Source organism: Protopterus annectens, chromosome 10.part0 (assembly GCF_019279795.1).
Source record: "Protopterus annectens isolate FY-2018-M chromosome 10.part0, PAN1.0, whole genome shotgun sequence".
Lineage (NCBI taxonomy): Eukaryota > Metazoa > Chordata > Ceratodontiformes > Protopteridae > Protopterus > Protopterus annectens.
Genome location: NC_056744.1, coordinates 1,641,432,030 through 1,641,453,104, shown reverse-complemented (window position 1 = coordinate 1,641,453,104; position 21,075 = coordinate 1,641,432,030). Strand labels below are relative to the sequence as shown.

General features: G+C 38.1%; 1 protein-coding gene across 1 annotated transcript in view; it reads left to right on the top strand.

Moving 5' to 3' along the window:
* The window catches only part of LOC122814357 (serine protease 33-like), a 114,635-nt gene extending 106,953 nt beyond the window's left edge, over nucleotides 1-7,682 (top strand). The window contains exon 6 of the mRNA XM_044086943.1: nucleotides 5,628-7,682. Coding sequence (XP_043942878.1) covers nucleotides 5,628-6,080 — 453 coding nt within the window. The 3' untranslated portion in view covers nucleotides 6,081-7,682. The remainder of the gene's footprint in view (nucleotides 1-5,627) is intronic.
* Nucleotides 7,683-21,075: the final 13,393 nt, after the last annotated feature.

The following is a 21,075-nucleotide window of genomic DNA, read 5'->3' as shown; positions in this document are numbered from 1 at the left end:
AGAGAGAGAGAGAGAGAGAGAGAGAGAGAGAGAGAGAGAGAGAGAGACAGAGAGAGAGAGAGAGAGACAGAGAGAGAATCCTGTGTGCATGAAACTGAGTAATACAGAAAGGGCTGTGAGACAATGCAATGCTGTTTGGTGGAAAAATAACCAAAGGTATGTTATGTTTGTGTTTTGTGATAAGTGGCCTATTCCTTTTCATATTTCCTGTGACGTTGCAAAAAATATGAACCTGTATTTTATGGAAATGCCACATCCAGTGTCTCCTTGGATCTTTCAGTGTAATATGTCCATTTATGAATGTCAGAATTATGAAAAACAAATTTCAAAGGATGGAATATGAACTACAGAAACAATGTGTAATCACATGCTGAAAACAGTGATCACTGAACAGTAAAAGCAGCACCAATAAAAACAAAATACTGCTGACATACCTCTCAACCTCTTAGAGAAGAAATATGGACAAAGTCCTAAATAATGGGAGGACAAAGACCCCAGAACAGGGACAATTTTTAAATATTGCTCTTAGAGACTTAGTAGATAAAATAACAGGTTTTGCATTAGCATGAATTTTCTGATGGGTATGAAGTCTGAAACTCAAATGTCTATCATTATTTTCTGACTTAAATCTTCAATTATTTGCCAATGATTTGCTAGAAAACCACAATTTTATGAAAAATGGACCAAAAATCTGAGGCAAAAATCTGGATATTCTATGAAAATCTGCACAGGTGACAGGTTTGACTGTTGAGTGTCATCAGCTGCAAAATGAATATAAGGAAGAATACAGTACTGAAGTGTAAATATGTTTTTTTTGGGGGGTGCTGAGCCTCCTGCACCAATCAACATGGGGCTACACCTTCCATATAACGTCAAACCAAATAAATTGAAGTCAGAATACTTAAAGAAAATTGTCTGATAGCAAAACCAGTGTTTCACTTTTTCTCTCAGGTAGTGTGACCTCTGCAAATTTAATTAGCAGGGAGATGTGGACAGAATGCTGAGCAAGTGAATGGCGGGGGGGGGGGGTCCGTACCTGCCTGCAAACCAAATTTATTATGGTAAACTTTAATTATTGGCAAACAGTATGAAATACTGATAATGACTGTTTAGCTAGGCAGCTGGTTTATTTTAAAAGTTAAAATAATAAATGTAAACAATTTACTTTGCAGTTACAGTGCAATATAATTTTGCTTACATAAGCTTACATAATTTTATTCACATTTGTTTCAGATACACGAGTAAATTACAGCACACATGTCCGTTAACCTGTTAATGAAAAACTCTCCTACTGAATTAATTCAAACCTTAACATTTGTTAATGTGCTGTGTTGTAGACTGTATTAGACAACACAGTCTCACTAATACATAGTTCAGTGTAACATTTACCAGCAGTTTAATAGTACACCATCAACTACATTTCTTTTCTAACACCTTTATTAAATTATCACTGAAGACACAGGCAAACATACATTAACAGAAAAGAAAACAAACCATTTTAACATTTTTCCATTTAAATACAACATACATCACATATGTTTTCTTTGCTACCATCATCAGTCCAGCATTACAAAACATTGCTGAATTCCTGCCGTCCCTTAAACTTCACTTCTCCTGAACATTATTATGCATGTATTCTTCCGCAGTTTCTATTTACTTCTTTGTAATTTGCTCCTTCCCTTTTCTAAAGATCCCTTTTCCAGTTCATTTATCTCTTTTATAATATTTAATCTCAGATATAGTCAGTGTAGACTTTGATTTCCATTTTCTAGTAATTGCTTTTCTGGCAGCCAACAGAATTAAACTTACAATTAACTACATTTCTTGACAGTTACTGTATTTCTGTACATGCAGGTAATAAACATGAAATGCAGTTTATGTACAACAGTATATATACTTTTGTACATCTATATTTGGTAAATATGTCTGTTATGGTTTCTTTCTAGATCAAGCTGCTAATTGTTATATGCTACAGTACTAATAACTGTATAATTACTTATGTTGCTAAAACAGTATATTATACCCCTGCCCCTTTGCTCAGCGCTATTTATGATGTCGTCATGGTGTGCTCATTACCATCAGTGGGATTTTGCTTGCTGGTCTTGGGTCATAACCATACCTTTCAACTTCTTAGCACAAGAGATCTGGACAAAGCCTAAAATAATGGGGTGGGGGAAAAAGGCCCTAAAACAGGGACAGATTTTAAATATTGCTCTTATAAATTTATAAAATTGTTAGAATAACAGCGTTTGTGTTAACATGCATTTTCTGAAGGATATGAAGTCTGAAGCACAAATGTAAGATGTTATTTAGTGACTTAACTTCTCAGTGAGTTGTCATAAAACAAATTTTATGAGGAACAGACTATAAATATGAGGCAAAATTCTGGACATTCTGTTAAAATATGGATAGAAGAGAGGTATGTTTTTGGAACATATTAACCCATCTGGCTATTGCACATCCATCTACTTATCTATTTACTCTATTTATCTGTCTTTCTATATGCTTGTGGATATATACATACATACATACATATATATATATATATATATATATATATATATATATATATATATATATATATATATATATATATATAAATATATATATATATATATATATATATATATATGAGCTTACTGCAAATTATCAAATACTCACCTTACCGAATGCCAATTAATCGAACATCACTTCATCAACTGTCATTATATCACACTCCTGGAGCTGTGAAATGAAACTCAGGAAAGGAACCATTCCGCTACCAGGAGAAAACAACAAACAGAAAAAAAACCCCTCCAAGTCGAGACTTTGCCCCCCCTTCACCCCACCAACTAATTATACCAACTTTGAGATTGCACTACAGTGCAGTAAGGGCAAAGTTCACCATGGTGGACAACTGTTTCCTTTCCCGAGCTTCCTTTTCCCAGCTCCATGGACAGAATGACAATCAATGAAATGAGGCTCAATGAAATGTCATTCGATAAGGTAAGTATTCCACAATTTGCGGTAGACCCATATTTATAAAGATATATATATATATATATATATATATATATATATATATATATATATATATATATAGATACATCATATAGATATGGATAAGTGCTATAGATATAAATATGGATAAGTGATATGGATATGTGAGATAGATATAGATATGGATACATGATATGGATATGGATATGGATACATGATATAGATATGGATATGTGATATAGATATGGATATGTGAGATAGATACAGATATGGATACGTGATATAGATATAGATATGGATACATGATATAGATATAGATATGGATATGTGATATAGATATGGATACATGATATAGATATAGATATGGATACATGATATAGATATAGATATGGATACATGATATAGATATGGATACATGATATAGATATAGATATGGATACATGCTATAGATATGGATACATGATATACATATAGATATGGCTACATGATATAGATATGGATACATGATATAGATATAGATATGGATACATGATATAGATATAGATATGGATACATGATATAGATATAGATATGGATACATGATATAGATATAGATATGGATACATGATATAGATATATATATATATATATATATATATATATATATAGATATAGATATGGATACATGATATAGATATGGATATGTATACACGATATAGATATAGATATGGATACATAATATAGCTATAATATATATATATATATATATATATATATATATATATATATATATATATAAATATATATATGATATATATGAATACATGATATGGATACATGATATAGATATAGATATATATATATAGCTATAGATAGACACACACGTACGCATACATACAGTTAGGACCAGACTGAGTCCACATGTTTACCTAGACTTTAGATCCTCTGAGAGCAGGGAATGCTGCAAATACTTCCAAAGCACCAAAATGTGCTGAAAAATTTGCCATGGAGTTAGCAAGCTAATGAACTTGTCACAAAAATAACATTTTTTTTTCTTCTAAGGAGAAAGTGGGAACAATTTGTGTTTTTTTGACAGTTCAAAAGTGTAAGTATTCTATGGATTACATTTCTGAGCAAAGCATCAGAACTGTATAAATCTATTAGTAAATTGGATAATTGGTTCCATTCCAGGGCATATACTGGTGTGAAGATAGGTGAAGGCTGCGAGCCTAGACAAATAGAATTTTGTAGATAAGTCTGTCATTTGTAAATATTAATATAAGCCACAGGCTTGTCCTCTTAAATGGGAAAAAATGGTGTTAGCTGTGGAACTTCAAAAATGTAACAACAGTGCACTCTGCTGTAACAAAGGTGATAAGTCAATTCTTTGATGTCAAAACTCGGAGCACAGATGTCTAGATAAAGGCATCCTGCCTGTTGTTTTGAGGCCAGAGTTAATGGCTAGAATTTGCATGTATAATTACTTTTATTGTTCTGGCTTCCTGACCAGCTGCAAGATCAAGGGCTATTAACTTCTGAGAGTCTGTTAGCCTGGGAACCAGAAAGAAATGATGTAATCTGAAATTAATCAGTGGTACTGTGTTATCAATTTAAGGACAGAAAGAATGAGAGCATTAGAGCATTTGTCTTGAGAAAATCAAAATCACCAATCTGCCTGTGTCTATATGTAAGTAGGATTTTAGAACTGTGTTTTCTCTTAGATATAGCTAGGAAATAAGAAGATTAGACTAGTTTGTTTTTTCTGTGATGTCAGAACTTTTCTACTGTATTATTTTAAGTATTTCTCTGCAATCTCTGAACTCTTGGCTAGCACTGCGTAGTAAGAAGTCTTGTGTTTTTATTATTTATTATTAAATATTTTAAAACCTTTTAACTGTGGCTGTTTTGTGTAGAGATAATTTAAGCCCTAGGAGTACATTGCATGTATATAGTGACACTGTACCAAGTCACTCCAAATATGTCTTGACTATTTGGTTGCACTTACCATTTGGATAATAATATTGCACAGTATAATTGGACACCCTTTCATAACTGCCTTTGAGTAGCTGATAAATATTAGCTGGGTGGTGGCAGTGATTTCTACTGTATAGTCTTGAGTAAAAGGGGCACAGCTGGAGAACCTGTGCCAGCCTTCCCCAGGAGTGTCTGTGTGGTTGTATAAACTCTTATCTCAAAGAGTGTGTGTGTGTGTGTGTGTGTGTGTGTGTGTGTGTGTGTGTGTGTGTGTGTGTGTGTGTGTGTGTCTGTCAGCTACTTGGGCAGGGACATGAAGCACTGTTTGGACAGAGACGGTGCTGGAGGTTTTAGCTTTCCTACTAGGCTGAGATCTGGACCCTATAGCTGTGCCAGTGGGGAGTCTTATTGGGGACCTGGAGAGAAAGGGAGAATCCAGCCCCAGACTGACTGTAATCTCTGTGTGCTCTTAAGGGAAATTGTACTTTACCGTGTGTGTATTTATTATCCTTTCCCTATATGGACGCCCCTCACTGGTGCTAGTGGTGAGGATTGAGTCTCCTTGATTGCTGGGTCAGTGCACGGGTGTCACAATTGGTTTTGAAACATGCATGCATGTTTGAAACGTGCAGTCTAGAGAAAATTAAAACAGTGATTTGTTCATCATGAGTAACATTGTTACATTTGTGTTGTAGGGCGACTCTGGAGGACCACTGGTATGCAAGGAAGATTCGGTCTGGATCCTGGTAGGTATTGTGAGTTGGGGATATGGTTGTGCACGACCTAATCGCCCTGGAGTGTACTCACGTGTCACAGCATTCCAGACATGGCTTCAGAGCAAAGTGCCCGGGCTTCATCCTGTGGCATTCAACCAAACTTCAACACCAGATTTCATTAACAAAACATGTGAGTTCCAAAATGGAGAGGCAGTGATAATACAGGACAATGGATATCCTCATTCAAGCATCGTCATCGCAACTCCTGCAAAGGATACTACAGTAACGATGAACAGGACCATCGACACAAAATCCAATATCACAACAGTGAACAGTGCCATTAAAGATGTCCATTGTTATGACATTTTTAGACTGTCTGCCATGCCACTAAGTATGGTTTCTGTCCTGATAACCTTCCTACTGCATATATAGACGTGCGTCACACCAAGTCTTTCTCACTTAACCATGTTTGCCATTCGAACTTAATATCACAAAGAAGTTGAAATGAGTAAAAGAATGCTGCATCTTGGGATGTGAGATCACGTGAATATTGACAGGAGGGTTTGCATGGGATTGAATTCAACTTTCCCCAAACCCAGTCACTATTTCAGAGCTTTAACAACTGAATACTGCTTGTGTCTGATTTTTTAAGACATAACAGCTTTTGAGTGTTACAGAATCTTACCCTGATAACAACAAAGTTAAAACTATACATTCTCCTAATAGTAATTCATGGAAAAAGCCATTAATGAGATTCAGTCTGCTGCATTACTTTCTAAAACAGTAAGACGGCAAAGTATGTTAAATATAGCAAAAAAACAATGATGCCAGATTTACTTATTTAGTAATTAGCAGTATCTCATAAGGAAAAAAATATGTATGTTGCTTGCCATCCCTTTTGGGTTATGTCCTAGAGAAGAAAAGCAGGATGTCAACAGAATGAGTTAAATCTGGAGACATTTGAAGCAGTTCAGATTGAAGCCGATATCCTGTATAATCCAATAAATTCTAGATGCAGCAGCTTTTTATTAAAATAAAGATACTTTCATTTATTGTTGATAGCTGATCCCTACACACATAGTACAGAACATAATTTAATTAAATCTGTCACCACTTTCATTTTAGAATTCTCAGTTTATATGTGCCTTGGTGTGCATAGAATCACAGACAGCATTATAATAAGCCCTTTACTTCTTAGCTGGGGCTTAGTGACAATGTAGAAAAGTGGCACTGAAATTGTTTTCATATAATATAAAATAAATATCTTAAATTAGATTTTTATTATGGATACAGAAAAGCTACTCATATTCAAAAATAATCCTGGGAGCATATCTAATGTTTAACTGAAAAACAAAACAAATGAAAACAAAACATACTCACTTTGTATGTGCCATTCAAACTACCTCATGTTGCCACCAGGAAAGAGATCACAGCTGTCGTGGATTTTCTGTGGCCATCATCCATGGCATGGTCATTGATTAGAGTGGTGCCACAGCAGGACATATTATGATAAGGTAGTAATACATCTGTTTTATTGACGCTCTGCTTCTGACCGATGAGATTGGTATTAGTGTAAATGGTGTCAAAGCACAACATGGCAGTGTAACAAGGTGGCATAACTGTAACACACTTGTTCTGTACATTTGGATGGTGTTAGTGCATTGCACTGGAAATTAACAGGCAGTGTCACTTCTGTGAAAGATATGCCCAGCCTTCCTTTTTCTACCCATTAAATAGTGATGCTGAAGATGTTTGACATACTTGCATGCGAATACCTGACAAAAGGCCTGATGTCTATTTAGCGTGTGCAGTCATTGCAACTAGCAGCTTGCAACTGCCTTTCCTCTTTTACCACCCATTTGTTTCCATTTTGCCCAATTTCCCCTTGAGTGATTTTAGTGGACAGTTGTTCCTCCTACTCATGTTACACATACCTCTCAACTGTACAGATTTTTGCAAAATGTCCATATTTTTGCCTCATATTTGTGGTCTGTTTCTCATATAATTGTGGTTTTCTGGCAAATCACTGGCAAATCATTGAGGACTAAAGTCAGAAAATAATGCCCCGCATTTGAATTTCAGACTTCACATCCTTCAGAAAATTCATGCTAATGTATAACCTGTTATTTTATCAAAATTCATGCTAATGCATAACCTGTTATTCTATCAACTTTCTAGGTTTGTAAGAGCAATATTTAAAAAGTGTCCCTAGTTTTAGGCTTTTGTCCCCCGGTTATTTGTGCCTTTGTCCAGATGTTTTGGTCTAACAGGTTGAGAGGTATGCTCATGTACTATAAAGAAGTGCATCTTTAAACCCTATTCTTTTTTCTGCCTTAAGTTTGGTTCCTTTACAAGACCCACTAATGGTCATTTGTACACCTATAATAGCCTCCTCTTCACCTTCAAGTATATAGACAGCAGAGCCCCAGGCTGCCCAGCTTCCCCTTGTAAATCCTCCCTTCCAGCCCTTACACTTACTGGTGGCCTTCCTCTATACCATCCCTGTTGGCTAACTGCCCCTCCACCTGCACAACATCCAGAACTGGACACAATACTCCAGCTATGGCCTTATCGGAGCGTTGTCTCACAGTAAGATCACCTCCCTGACCTTGGAGTTTCTGCCTCTTATTATACAACCCATAATTCTGCTGGTCCTGGCACCGGCTTTCTCACTTTGTTATGTTTCATTGCCACACTGATGATTATCGCAATGGCTGCACCCTACTCAAATGATAGGAGTTTGACCCCTCACAGATCACCTTCATCTTCCAGATTGCTATTCCCCTGATGAAGCACTTTATATTGATCTGTTTTTACCCTAATCTGGCTGCCCATGTCCATTTTCACATCACTCTCTCCCTCTCTTTCTCTCCATAAACCCCACTGAGTTTGCTGCTATACACACAAAGGTGTGTACTATTTTCCACTATTAACTTTATGCCTGACATTTTACAACACAAATAAAAAAAACTGAATCATGAAGTAGACCACTAAACCACTACTTAAATCCCCCCTCACGAGGCACTCTGTTCTTCTCACAGGCACTCCCAAACCTATTTTGCAATCATTCCACCAATTCTCGCATTACCCCACTGTCCTTTTATGTGACACAGAGTAAAAGGCACTTATGTAATACAGGTAAACTATATCTGCCAGCGTATATATCTAACTACCTCCCTGTCACTCAGTTATAGACTGAATCAAGCTAGTTTGGCAGGATTTTTTAGCAGAAAATTTCACAATGGCTACTGACCTGAAGTTTGTCATTCTCTGAGAAACTAGTCATCCTTTTCTTCATCTTTTACATGACCTTCCTCACCACGGAGGTCAGGCTAGCTTCAGGAAATGTTGTGGTCCTTCTTTTCAACTGCATGGTTGATTGCAGCCTTTCCTTCTATTCTCTGGGATGCTTGTGCTCTCTCATTTTGCAGGGGCTCTACTCCAGTTGTCCTCCAGTTTAGTGGAACGATTGCTGTCCTCCATAGATCTGCTGAACAGATGCAATACTGAAGCCATCAACACCCCAGTTAGAAGAGCTGTAGGTATTCCTGACTTCTCAACCTGCCCCATTTCTTTCTTCCTCCTGTTTTACTCCCCAATTCCACTACCCCTTACTACTCCTTTCCTGTACCCTTGCTTACTTTAGCCAGTTAGACCTCATGGCACTGTTTTGGAAGGGAGAGGTTGTCATAATGATTACACTAACTATAATGGACACATTAACATCTACATCATGTTCCTCCTTTCATCTGCACAGAATGATGTTCATCATCTTTTGTTTTCTTTTACCTTGCTTATCTGCTGTGCAGTGCTCACCTGGTCAATCATCTCCAGACCTCTCAACCGTCCTTATTTTGGAGAAATGTACATATTTTCAGGCCTGAGGTAGTCCTACACAGGATGTAACTATTTTTGGAGGTATGTCTCTATTTTCATTCTTTATTTTCCCCTTTATATAATTGTCTGAATCCCTCTCATCACATGTGATTTTTGAAGCTGTCTAGTACACAGAAAACCACATTATAAGACCAACATACTAATGAAAACAGTAATTTAAAGGAAAAGGACACATCTTGTATCTCTCTTTTCCTAGAGTAAAAATAAATGACCTTGCTTGGTAGAATTTTGCAATAAAGTTCACTAAAGTCTATAGATTTTACACTGTCTGCTTGATAAGTTGCTTATATTCTTTCCATCATTTTTGCTAATCTCCATTTTTTAAACCTGTTACTGAACAGTGTCCCACATTCCTACTGTAAGTGGGAAGAGTTATGAACTATTTGGTATTCAAATGCTAATTAGATGTCCAGATTTTTGGCTGGATGTACCTACATTCCACGGGCCTTTGTTCCTATTTTAAATGTCTGCAGGTTAAGAGGTATGATCCCCTCCACTGTGTCATTTTGTCTCTTGACACTTCATGCTGAGAAACTATATTCCATTGCGGGCAAATTTAAATAATTCAGTTATTATCAGTTTAATTTGACTTTTAATTACCTTATTCTTTTTTTATCTCATGCTCCTGTTGGTTGCATTTAGTTTCTAGATAGTGGCTAACCATTAATCTCCCCTCCCTTACTTCAAATGCCTGAGAACTGATATCTGTCTAATCCATCCCTTATTCTGTCCCTTCTCCTAATTCCTCCCCTTTATCTTCTGTTATATAAAAGCTGATGCTTTCACTTACATGTGCAGATATTCCTATTGTCTTTTCCTTGTCTCTCTTCCTAATGATTCCGTACCTTGGTACTACAATAACCGCCCACTTTTTACTCTTTGCCCAGGTCTCTGTTGTCCTTCACTATGTTCTTTCCTCCATATGCCAAAACCATCACCAACGTTCTCATTTTCTTTTCCAAAGTAATGGCATTTCCAAACATCACTCTTTCATCTTTCTTTCCTAGCAAACTTTCCCTTTAGCAATTGTTTTCCTCTCTTTATCTTTCCCCTTTACCAGTCTTATTTCCTTTTCCCAGTTGACATATTTTACTGCTCTTTCCTCTTTCATCTCAGTTAAGGGTATCACCATCATTATATATTTTTTCTATCTCTTCTTCAGCATCGCTGTTTGAAGGAGTCTGAGATGGAGCCTGTCCGTATCATAGGGATCCTTGCCTCCCCATTTTTTTTACCTGGTTTCCCACGATCCTTTGCTCCTGCATTCTCCTCCATTCCATGCACTACCACTTGTACTACTCTGTCCTTCCCTTCCTTACACTGACAGCACACACCAGTGCCTCTGAAAAGCCGATGGTCTCAAACTCTGTGCATCATCCAGGTTGTAGCTGAAAGGGACGCTAGACCAGTTCATAGTTTCTTAGTCCAGTTTATTACTTCCTTCATTTTCAAACAAAAGGACAACAACGATATAATTACAAAGAAAGTAGATGGCAATAATAGTGTAGTGCAAATGGTTAAAGAACTTTTTTATAAGAATGAGACAGTTTTGAGTACAACTGTAATTTGGTTACGATTTAACTAACAAGCAATTAGTTGTTTTAAATCTGGGATTGAAGTTTATTCTGACTGTTTTGCAATGTTTGCATATTCTCAATTGTGAATTTTTTCAATTAATATGTAAGTTACACTTGGCATATCTTTTTCTAATATGAATAATGTTAGTGAAAATGTATGTGATAATTTTGATACTAGTAGTAGTTTGGAAGATAGTTTTTACTTGTGCATGTCTGATGTGACTGAGGCCAATGCATATTGTTTTTTTAGACACATCAGAGATTAAGTATAAAAGCCTCTTTATATCTCCGTTTAAGGATGTATACAACAATTTTCTGCAATGTTTAATTATGCTGTTGAGGGTGGAAGCGGTGCAGCAGTTAACGTCGCTGTCTCGCAGCAAGAGGTTCTCCAGTTTGATTTTTTGCTGAGGTGCCTTCTGTGCAGAGTCTGCATGTCCTCCCTGCTCTCGCTTTGGTTTCCTCCGGGTGCTCCAGTTTCCTCCCACATCCCAAACATATACCGTAGGTGGATTGGACACTCTAAACTGGCCCTAGATGTGAGTGTGTGCCTTCTGTGGAAGGTTGGCTGCCTGGCTGGCAACTCGCACCATAAAACTCCACTGCCAATTGTTCTGCGGACCGTTGTTCTGTTGTGGTGACCCCTAATCAGGAAAAGCCGAAAAGAGAGGAGGAAGTTTAATTATGTTGTTGCAAAGATTTTTGATGATTTTATGATAAATAAGCACAATGTTCAATATCATTTCACTAAAGCTGAATGACAAGCTTTAAAGGATTTATGTAAGGTGCATGAACTATTTTTAAGCCAGCTGATAAAGGGAATAATATGATTGTTATGCATTACAAACAATATATGCAGATGTTGAACATTTAAAGGTACAGACTGTTTATGAAAAGACTAATACTGAGGTATATAATGAAGCTTTGATACAATATTGAGAAATATTGCAGAAAGGATACATGTTTGGCTATTTTATGAAAGAAGACGTGGACAGAAAGTGTTAAATAAATTCGTTAGAGTCAGACTGTAAAAATCATTGAGTTATTCAAACACAATGTCAATTAATAACAAACAATAATGCAGGAGAACTTGAGTATCTTAAAGCTCTAATGTACATTAGGAGGCAAAAAACCATACACAAAGTTTGTATAGAATTTTGACTGCTTTATTGACCAAAACACATTGGTTATATACATTTCATTATCAGTTTTGCCCACCTCACTGGTGTGGCCAGTGACAGGGTCTTTACATCATAGTAATTCATAAAAGTGCTGAATTTGTGTTTTCAAAAGTCCTTTTCCCATGAGAATGTTGCAGCCTTGCAGGCAGCTGGTCAGTCACGATGACCTCCTGAGGATGTAGCCAATTCAAGGTTCTCTGATTAGTTCAAATACAATAGATGTATGTCTTCCTTAAAGCCTCCCTTTGTCTTTCTTGTTCCCAGCTGCACTATCAGAGATAGTCTCTCCTGGTAGAGGCAGGAAAGAGGACACACATGCGAACAGATTTATTATTTTCTAACTTTGCAAAATAATCTTTACTTGAAAGACATGAGCCAGACTGCATCTGCAAGCTGCCAAGGTCAAATTTCTGATTACACTGCAGCTTGTGCTTCAAGCAATAATATGCAGGTTTATTTCTACTATTATTCTAGTAAGACAGAATTAAATGCATTAACTTTGTTCTATTATGGATTTAAGTACATTTATTTCTAACTAAAGCACACATTTCTCTATATATTTGATCACACAACTTATATATGTTTGAATGATTAAATACACATCTTCCTAAGCAGCACACATTGTAAATATATTTTTCTAGGCAGCATGTATGTAAATATATTTTCTAAGCAGCACACATTGTAAATATATTTTTCTAGGCAGCATGTAGATTTTTCTAACATTCTCCCTCCTTTTAATGCATTTAATACTATGTGAAACATAAACAGTATTAGTTCATTTCTTAGCCTTTTCCTTTCAAGGACTTTCAGCTAAGTAAGTCATTTGTTTTATATTTCAGATAGACTTTCACTTGGTATCAACAAATTCAATTCTATATCTTGGTACATGGTTTCAGTCACTGATACATCAACTAAGTCTTTAACTAATTTTTTCACACAGGGTATCCCGCAGTAGACACATGCTCCAATTACGAGCAGTACCACACAAATTGCAATCAGAATGTTCATTAGGACCGACCCCCACCCCCCAAACAGATTCTGGAAAAAGTTCGTCAGTGGGTTTGGGCCTGGTTCTGCCATTGCTGACACCTGCTGTATTACCTCCAGGTGATCATTAATTTCATGCTGGTTGTCTGGAATGTACGCACAGCATTCTTCTTTGATAAGCGCGCACGTACCACCTCTCGCTAGGGTGAAGTCGAGCCATTCGGTTCTGTAATACAACAGTTCTCATTGCATTCATCTCATCAGTCACAAGTTCAAGAGCGGAAAGTCGCATTGCTCATTTACCGAGAAGTTTTGACAATTTTCTCAATTCCCAAATCGATTTGACTGCTCCATAGGTTGGGAATATTCCAGCCCAGGATATAACACTATCACTCAAGTCCATATGGGTCAATTTTTCTTTGTCCTTCACAGAATGATCCTTCCAGCTTGCTTCAATCTTACCCACTGGATTAGTAGGTTTTCTGACTGTATTTTCAGCTCGGTGAGCTACATCTCTTACATTACGTATTTTACCCAGGGCAATTCTGCAGTATGTCTTATGGCTGGAACCAGATAACCCAAAAACAACTGCGGACCAATTCTCAGGTAACCATTTATAGGCTTTTTCCCACAAACAAAATAACAGTTTTCTACTTTTGTACTGATGCGGGTTAACCCTGAATGAAACATTTTCTTATCTATAACAGAGAATTGTCTATATATTTCAGGAGATTTTTGCACATTTCTCAATGTTGTTTTCATCAAGCTTAAATATGAATCATAATTCGTGCTGCAACTAGTACCTTGGTCTATAGGTTTTATATAACATTTGTAAGACACAGTTATGTTACAGTTACTCCAACCAACCTGGAGTGTATCATTTTTAACAAAACAAACAATTCCTTTCTGAGTAACAGGCAAATGTAATGCCACTTTGTCTTGTGATCTCACAGTGCCTGTGTCAAATAACAGGTTTTCCCAAGTTGCATTTATTCCCAAGGGGACAGCAGACATCAAAAGTCCTCCATATGCTGTGGGTATTGCAGTACAGACCCAGCAATTTGAAACGTTCATAGTCTCTACATAAACTCGTTTCATAGCCAGGTATGTGTTAAAGTTTGGGTGCCAGTCTGTAGCCAGTCCTTCATCACGTTTTATTAATTTCACTTCTGCAGTTATATGCAAGAAAAACCACAACAACAAAAAGGTTACTACAAACATAGTTATTAAGTGTATGATCAGTAGGCCAGTGAACCAGTGTCTCTGGGGTTGTTTCACATTTTTATTCATTCTGCCTCTGGCCATCCTGTTCCTGTGGTATGTCCAAACTGAATTTCTTAACAGGTTTACAGTGGGTTAAATGAACCCAAGATGATCTCTCAGCGATTTTCACTGCAGTGGGTGTTGCCAACAGTACCTGGTACGGACCTTCCCACCTTGGACTCGCCCAGTTCTTTCTCTTTATGATTTTCAGCCAAATCCAGGACCCGGGTCAGCACGGCTTCTGGTTTTGTTTCTTGTTTATCTGAAAAGAGTTCAACTGCAAAACAGTCTTATTTGTTAATAACTTTTCATATAACTAGCTAATGAGCCATCGGCCTCCAGCTCTGCAGGCATGAGGGCCTTCCATTGGCACACAATATGCCCTTCCAAACACTATTTCAAAAGGGGTCAAGCCCTTTACATTTGGAACAGTTCTCATGCTCAGCAGTGCTAAAGGCAGACAGCAAATCCAAGTCTTTTGAGTCTCACTCATTAATTTTCTCAACTTGTTTTCAAGATTCCATTGTACCTCTCCACCAGTCCTGCTGACTGAGGGTGATAAGCACAATGGTTTTCAAAGAAATCCCAAAAAATCTCCCAAGCTGCTGTATCGTCTGGTTAACAAAATGTGTCCCATTGTCACTATAAATTCTTTCCGGTATGCCAAATCTAGGAATGATTTCTTTCACTAGGGCCTTTGCCACTGTTGCTGCATCGGATTTCTAGTTGGAAAAGCTTCTACCCATTTTGAAAACATATCTATGATTACTAAACAGTATTTTTCCCTTCACATTTGTTCAGTTCTATGAAATCCATACAAATAGTATGGAGCGGATAGGGTGGTGTTGGAAAACTCCGCTTTGGTTTAAATGCTCCCTGTGCATGATGTTTGCTACAAATATGACATGTTGCACAAAATTTTTGTGTATAATTCGTAAATCCATATGTTTGGAATGTTTTGTTAACTAACTGTACCATCCCCCCTGTTGAGACATGGCTCTGCCCATGACTCAACAAAGCTACATATCTAAATAAATTAGATGGCAATATGGGCTTTTTCTCTTTGGAGATGTACAGTCCCTCTTTAAGGATTGCTCCTCGTTTTATCCACTTTTGCTTTTCTGCTTTTGTAGCTAATGTCTGCATTGTTTTTAACATTTCTAAATCTAGAGTCTCAGAAGGTTGTAGTTCTTCATTTAAAAGCACAGTTTCTGGGTCTGAGGCAGCTTGCTTCGCAGCTGCATCAGAGCATTCCCTTTGAAATTCTGTCTTGTTGTTTTGTATGGGCTGCACATTTACAGATAGCTATTCTAGTGGGTAACTGAATAGAATCTAACAGGTTCAGAATTAATTGCGCATGATTAATCGGCTTGCCAGTAGATGTTATCATTCCCTGTTTTTCCATTGTTGTGCAAAGACATGCACTGTAGAAAAGCGTACTGACTGTCAGTATATATGTTAACACATTTGCCTTCGCTAGAGTGCAAGCACGTGTCAAAGCTATCAATTCTGCTGCTTGAGCTGACAGGTTATGTTGCAGGGGTTGTGCTTCTATGATTTCGTCATCAGTCACTACTGCATAGCCCACTAGGTTCTTCCTGTAGGACCTCATCTACAGGACCCATCCACAAAAATGTCACCTCTCAGCTAAAGGTACATCAGTAAGATCTTGTCTGGGTGTGGTTATTTGTTCCATTTCCTGTAGGCAGCTGTGTGGTATGCCATCCACAGGAATTGGAAGTAATGTCGACGGATTTAATGTTGTACAACGTTCAATTGTCATATGGGGTTGACTCAATAGTATGGTCATGCAAGAAAGATGTCTGGCAGGGGATAAAGCTATTTTTCCTGCAGTAAGATTATCGCAACTGCATGAGGTACTCTCAACGTGAGAGGATGAAACAACACCACTGAGGCTGAAGCTTGCACTGCCATAGCTGCTGCGACTACTGCTCGCAGGGTGGTAATGATCGTGCCACGGATCTAACTGTGATGAATAGTAAGCTATGGGCGTTGCTTGCCGCCATGTTGTTAGTACTGGCGTCATATATCCGCCTACAATCTACAGTTTGGAAAAATCTCTTATGGTAATTGAAGCCCTAAAACTAATGATGAAACTATCAGTTTTTTTAGTCTGCAAAAGGCTGCCTCTGCTTCCGGAGTCCAGTGTAGTATCTCTTGTGCTGCCATTGGTGTTTTAAATATTAAATCAGCCAATGGAGCCGTCTCTAAAGCATAATTCGGTATCCAACTTCGACAAAAATTAGTCGTTCCCAAGAAGGACATCATTTCCTTCTTGGTAGTTGGTCTGGGTGCTTGTAAAATAGCTGTTTTTCGTTCTTCATCTAATGTTCTACCTTCTTTGGATATCACATATCCCAGGTATTTAACCTGTTCTTTCCAAAGTTGCAATTTATGTTTATTCACTTTATGCCCTTGCTCAGCTAAGAATTTCAATAATGCTATTGTGTCTTCCCTACACTGTTGCTGGGTAGGGGCTGCAAGCAAGATGTCATCTACATAAAGTAGTACTTGGCTGCCCCCTGGCGGAGAAAACCCTGCCAGGTTGCTAGCCATTTCTTGTGCGAATATCGTTGGACTTTCACTATATCCCTGTGGTAGTCGGGTGTACGTATACCTTTTGCCCTGAAATGTAAATGCAAACCAATGCTGGCTGTCAGGGTGGATAGGTATTGAGAAAAATGCATTGCTAATATCTACCACGGTGAAATATTTCTGCTTCAAATCATTTAATAAGGTATGTGGGTCTGGCACCGTAGGTGCTCTTGGTATTACCGCAACATTTCCAGATTGAAAATCTTGTCCAATCCGCCATACCCGGTTGCTTTTTTTACAGGAAATAGAGGGGTATTACATGGTGAATCTAAAGATTCCACCAGTATCCCTTCCTTGAATAATGCCATTATAATAGGTTTGATTCCTGTTCTGCATCCTTGCTCAAAGGATATTGTCTTTTCCTTGGTCTAAAGGCTGATTTTGGTGTAATAACTACTGGCCCTGCTGTCGAATAAGTCCTACATCTGATTTTCCTGTTGACCAAAGAACATTTGGTATTTCACTCAAAGCTTTTCTTCTTCTTCTATCAAGAACGCCATTCAGCTGTCTTCACTCTGTTGTAAGTGTACAGCTGGGCGTGCTTAACCAATTCAGTTTCTGTTTCTGTACTCCTAAGTCTGATAATTCTGAGTCAGTTAGTCTCTCCCATCCTGTCACTTTGTCACCCAAGTCTACCCACCTAACATTCTTGTTTTGGTTAGGCTAACGTGTGGTAGTTTATTGGATTTGTACAATTCCAAAACTCCTGAGGTAACGAACAACTTACCACACTGTTGCCCTCAGTGTCCCAGTATAGGGTCCGTAATATCAGTCTATTTGCAGGATTCCTGAACAACTTTTGTTCGTATTCTTTATCAGGTCCTGGTGTGCTACAATAATATAGGTACAATGTAATAAATGTTGCTGGTCAGTATCGAGGGAGGCACCTTGCTGGTGGCTACATTCATTAGTTCCTCGGTCACTGCCCTGGTCCGGTTGTAACCAGATCCTGGCTGTACCAATAATAAGCCTCCCCCTCCGACCGTACTACAAAGGTGTCAGTTTGTCTCTGTGCCTCCATACCGTTCATGGTAGGGACTACTGCTATGCCAAAAGTTGCATAAGATCTCTTCCTAATAGGTTCATGGGGCATTTGGCAGAAAGTACTATTTTACTTCTTTGGGTCATGCCGAGACTGGATCAGTTATTGCTATATCATGGGAAAGTGGTTCCCTGTACAACTGTCCGTTTGCTGCTTTCACTAATATGTAATCAGGTGACTCAGAATGTTCCGGTAACTTTGAAGGATGTATCAAAGTTCGTGATGCTCCTGAATCACACAAAAATTTGATTTCTCTCCCTTCTACCAGAAGTGTAACTTCTGGTTTCGTGTCTGCTAAATAGAGCTCTAAGCTCAGTAGTGCCAGATCTAAAACTTCACTTTCCCCAACTTCTACATCCAGTTGCATGTCATCTGCTTCTTCTAAGGTATTTACATCATCCCCTGCTCATTAGTCTCTTCTGATAACTGCTGAGCAGCATAACTCATATAGTCAATCCTCATCTTCCTTATCCTTTTTTCAGCAGGTGCCTTGCTCCTGCAATCCCTTGCCAAATGTCCCTTCTTACGCAATTGAAGCATTCACCTTTTTCTTTCTGCTCTCATAAATTTCTGAGTTTTGTCAGAGCGTTTGTTACCCTGAATATTTTGCTTACCCTTTTGGCTGCTTGTACTACAAAAACTTCCGCACCGTCTTCAGCTGTGAAGACCTGCTTTTTCTTTTCTTTTACTGTTAAAATGTTTTTCGGCATGTCTAGCATACTCTAACAAGGCTTGAAGCCTACTTGTTCGGTGATCTATCATGTGCTTCGTGATGAAGCTATTGATAGGGCAATACAACCTTTCAAAAATGCATTCTTCAATTGTTGTTCATATGAACTATCATTCTTTTGATTTTCAGGAACAGGCATGCCACTATGGTTATTAAAACATTCTAATAATCTACCATAGTATGCATCCACAGTTTCATTATCTCGCTGTACACACTGGTTAATGCAAGTCCAGTCTGCCCTAGGTTTCCATTTTTCAGTAATGCGGTCTGTAAGACCCTTCAATCTAGTATCTAGTTCTGCGTCACTATGTGGGAGTGGCCTATGTTGTGCGTCACGGGCATTCCAGGTGCCACAAATCATGTGCCAGTCTGGACCTAAAATTTGTCTAACTACTCTTTCTACCTCTTCCCCATTTAAGTGGTAACTCAATCTCATACCCTGTAAATCCTGTAGAAATTTCTCAAAGTTAATTTTGGATGGGGAATTCCTTCTGTAGCTGGATGTCTTCCGGTGTCCATGGTCTATACACTAAGAGAGTTGAGGCCTGGCCCTCCTGTCCTGCCTGCGGGTTTGGTACTTCTATTAATGGACAGATTTCCTCACCCTCATCTAATAAATTCCGCTTGGTTGAACATCTACAAGTGTTTGGCGTGTTCGGGATCTAGTCGATAGGTTCTCTTACAAATGGTTGTCTTAATATCCCTGTTGTCTCTGGGTAGCGTGGGGGTCAGCCGCCCTCCGCTTCATATTCTGAGTAAGGCATCGGTGGGCGTGGTAGGGAGGGACCGATGCTACTATTACATTATTATCCTCTTTGTCTAAAAATAATGCCTTTGCATTTTTATTTTTCTGTTCCTTCGGTTCGCTTCCTCAATCCACCTATGTGCTTGAGGAACACCCAACTGTCGTTGTTTTTGCCTGACCTTCTCGTCAGATTTTAACTGTCTCAAAAGTTTTACTAATGACATTTTATCAATTTACCATCAAAGTCATACTTGTTAACCCATGTTGCAAAATATCTCACATTATCTGCTCTCTGTAATTGCATATATTTTGCATCTTCTATTAGGCGGTCACGTGACCCTTTAGTGCATTCATTTCCCATGTCTCTGAAAGAGAAAAAAAGAAGAGAGAGAGAGAGAGAGAGAGAGAAAAACAACAGAACTGTTACGTAACCCTTTCTCTTGTACCACGTGGTATCTCTATTCCCGTATTCACAGTAGTGTCTAGAATGACTGTTTACTTTGTTTTGCTTTATTTCCTGATCTATGACTCAAGATACAATACTTCGACTACCTCTCTCCCTGCTATCACAAACCTTAGCAATAGCACAGTGTAACCTGGTCCCCGATCTAAAACAAAAACAAAGAGAGGAATTCTGCTTACCCGAGCCTCCTGCTTATGTTTGATAGGCTTTTAGGACCCAGTTTTCCGCTCGGCCACAGATCAGACAAGTGGACAGCCTCTTTAGGCACGACAATTCAGTCGGAGGTCTTTCCTTCTTCTGCGCAGACTTCAATACCACCTATATATTCTGACCTGTAGCTTACCAAGGGAATTCCGCACGATTAGGACCAAGATGTTAAATAAATTCGTTAGAGTCAGACTGTAAAAATCATTGAGTTATTCAAACACAATGTCAATTAATAACAAACAATAATGCAGGAGAACTTGAGTATCTTAAAGCTCTAATGTACATTAGGAGGCAAAAAACCATACACAAAGTTTGTATAGAATTTTGACTGCTTTATTGACCAAAACACATTGGTTATATACATTTCATTATCAGTTTTGCCCACCTCACTGGTGTGGCCAGTGACAGGGTCTTTACATCATAGTAATTCATAAAAAGTGCTGAATTTGTGTTTTTCAAAAAGTCCTTTTCCCATGAGAATGTTGCAGCCTTGCAGGCAGCTGGTCAGTCACGATGACCTCCTGAGGATGTAGCCAATTCAAGGTTCTCTGATTAGTTCAAATACAATAGATGTATGTCTTCCTTAAAGCCTCCCTTTGTCTTTCTTGTTCCCAGCTGGGCACTATCAGAGATAGTGCGCACAAGGCTACTCTCCTGGTAGAGGCAGGAAAGAGGACACACATGCGAACAGATTTATTATTTTCTAACTTTGCAAAATA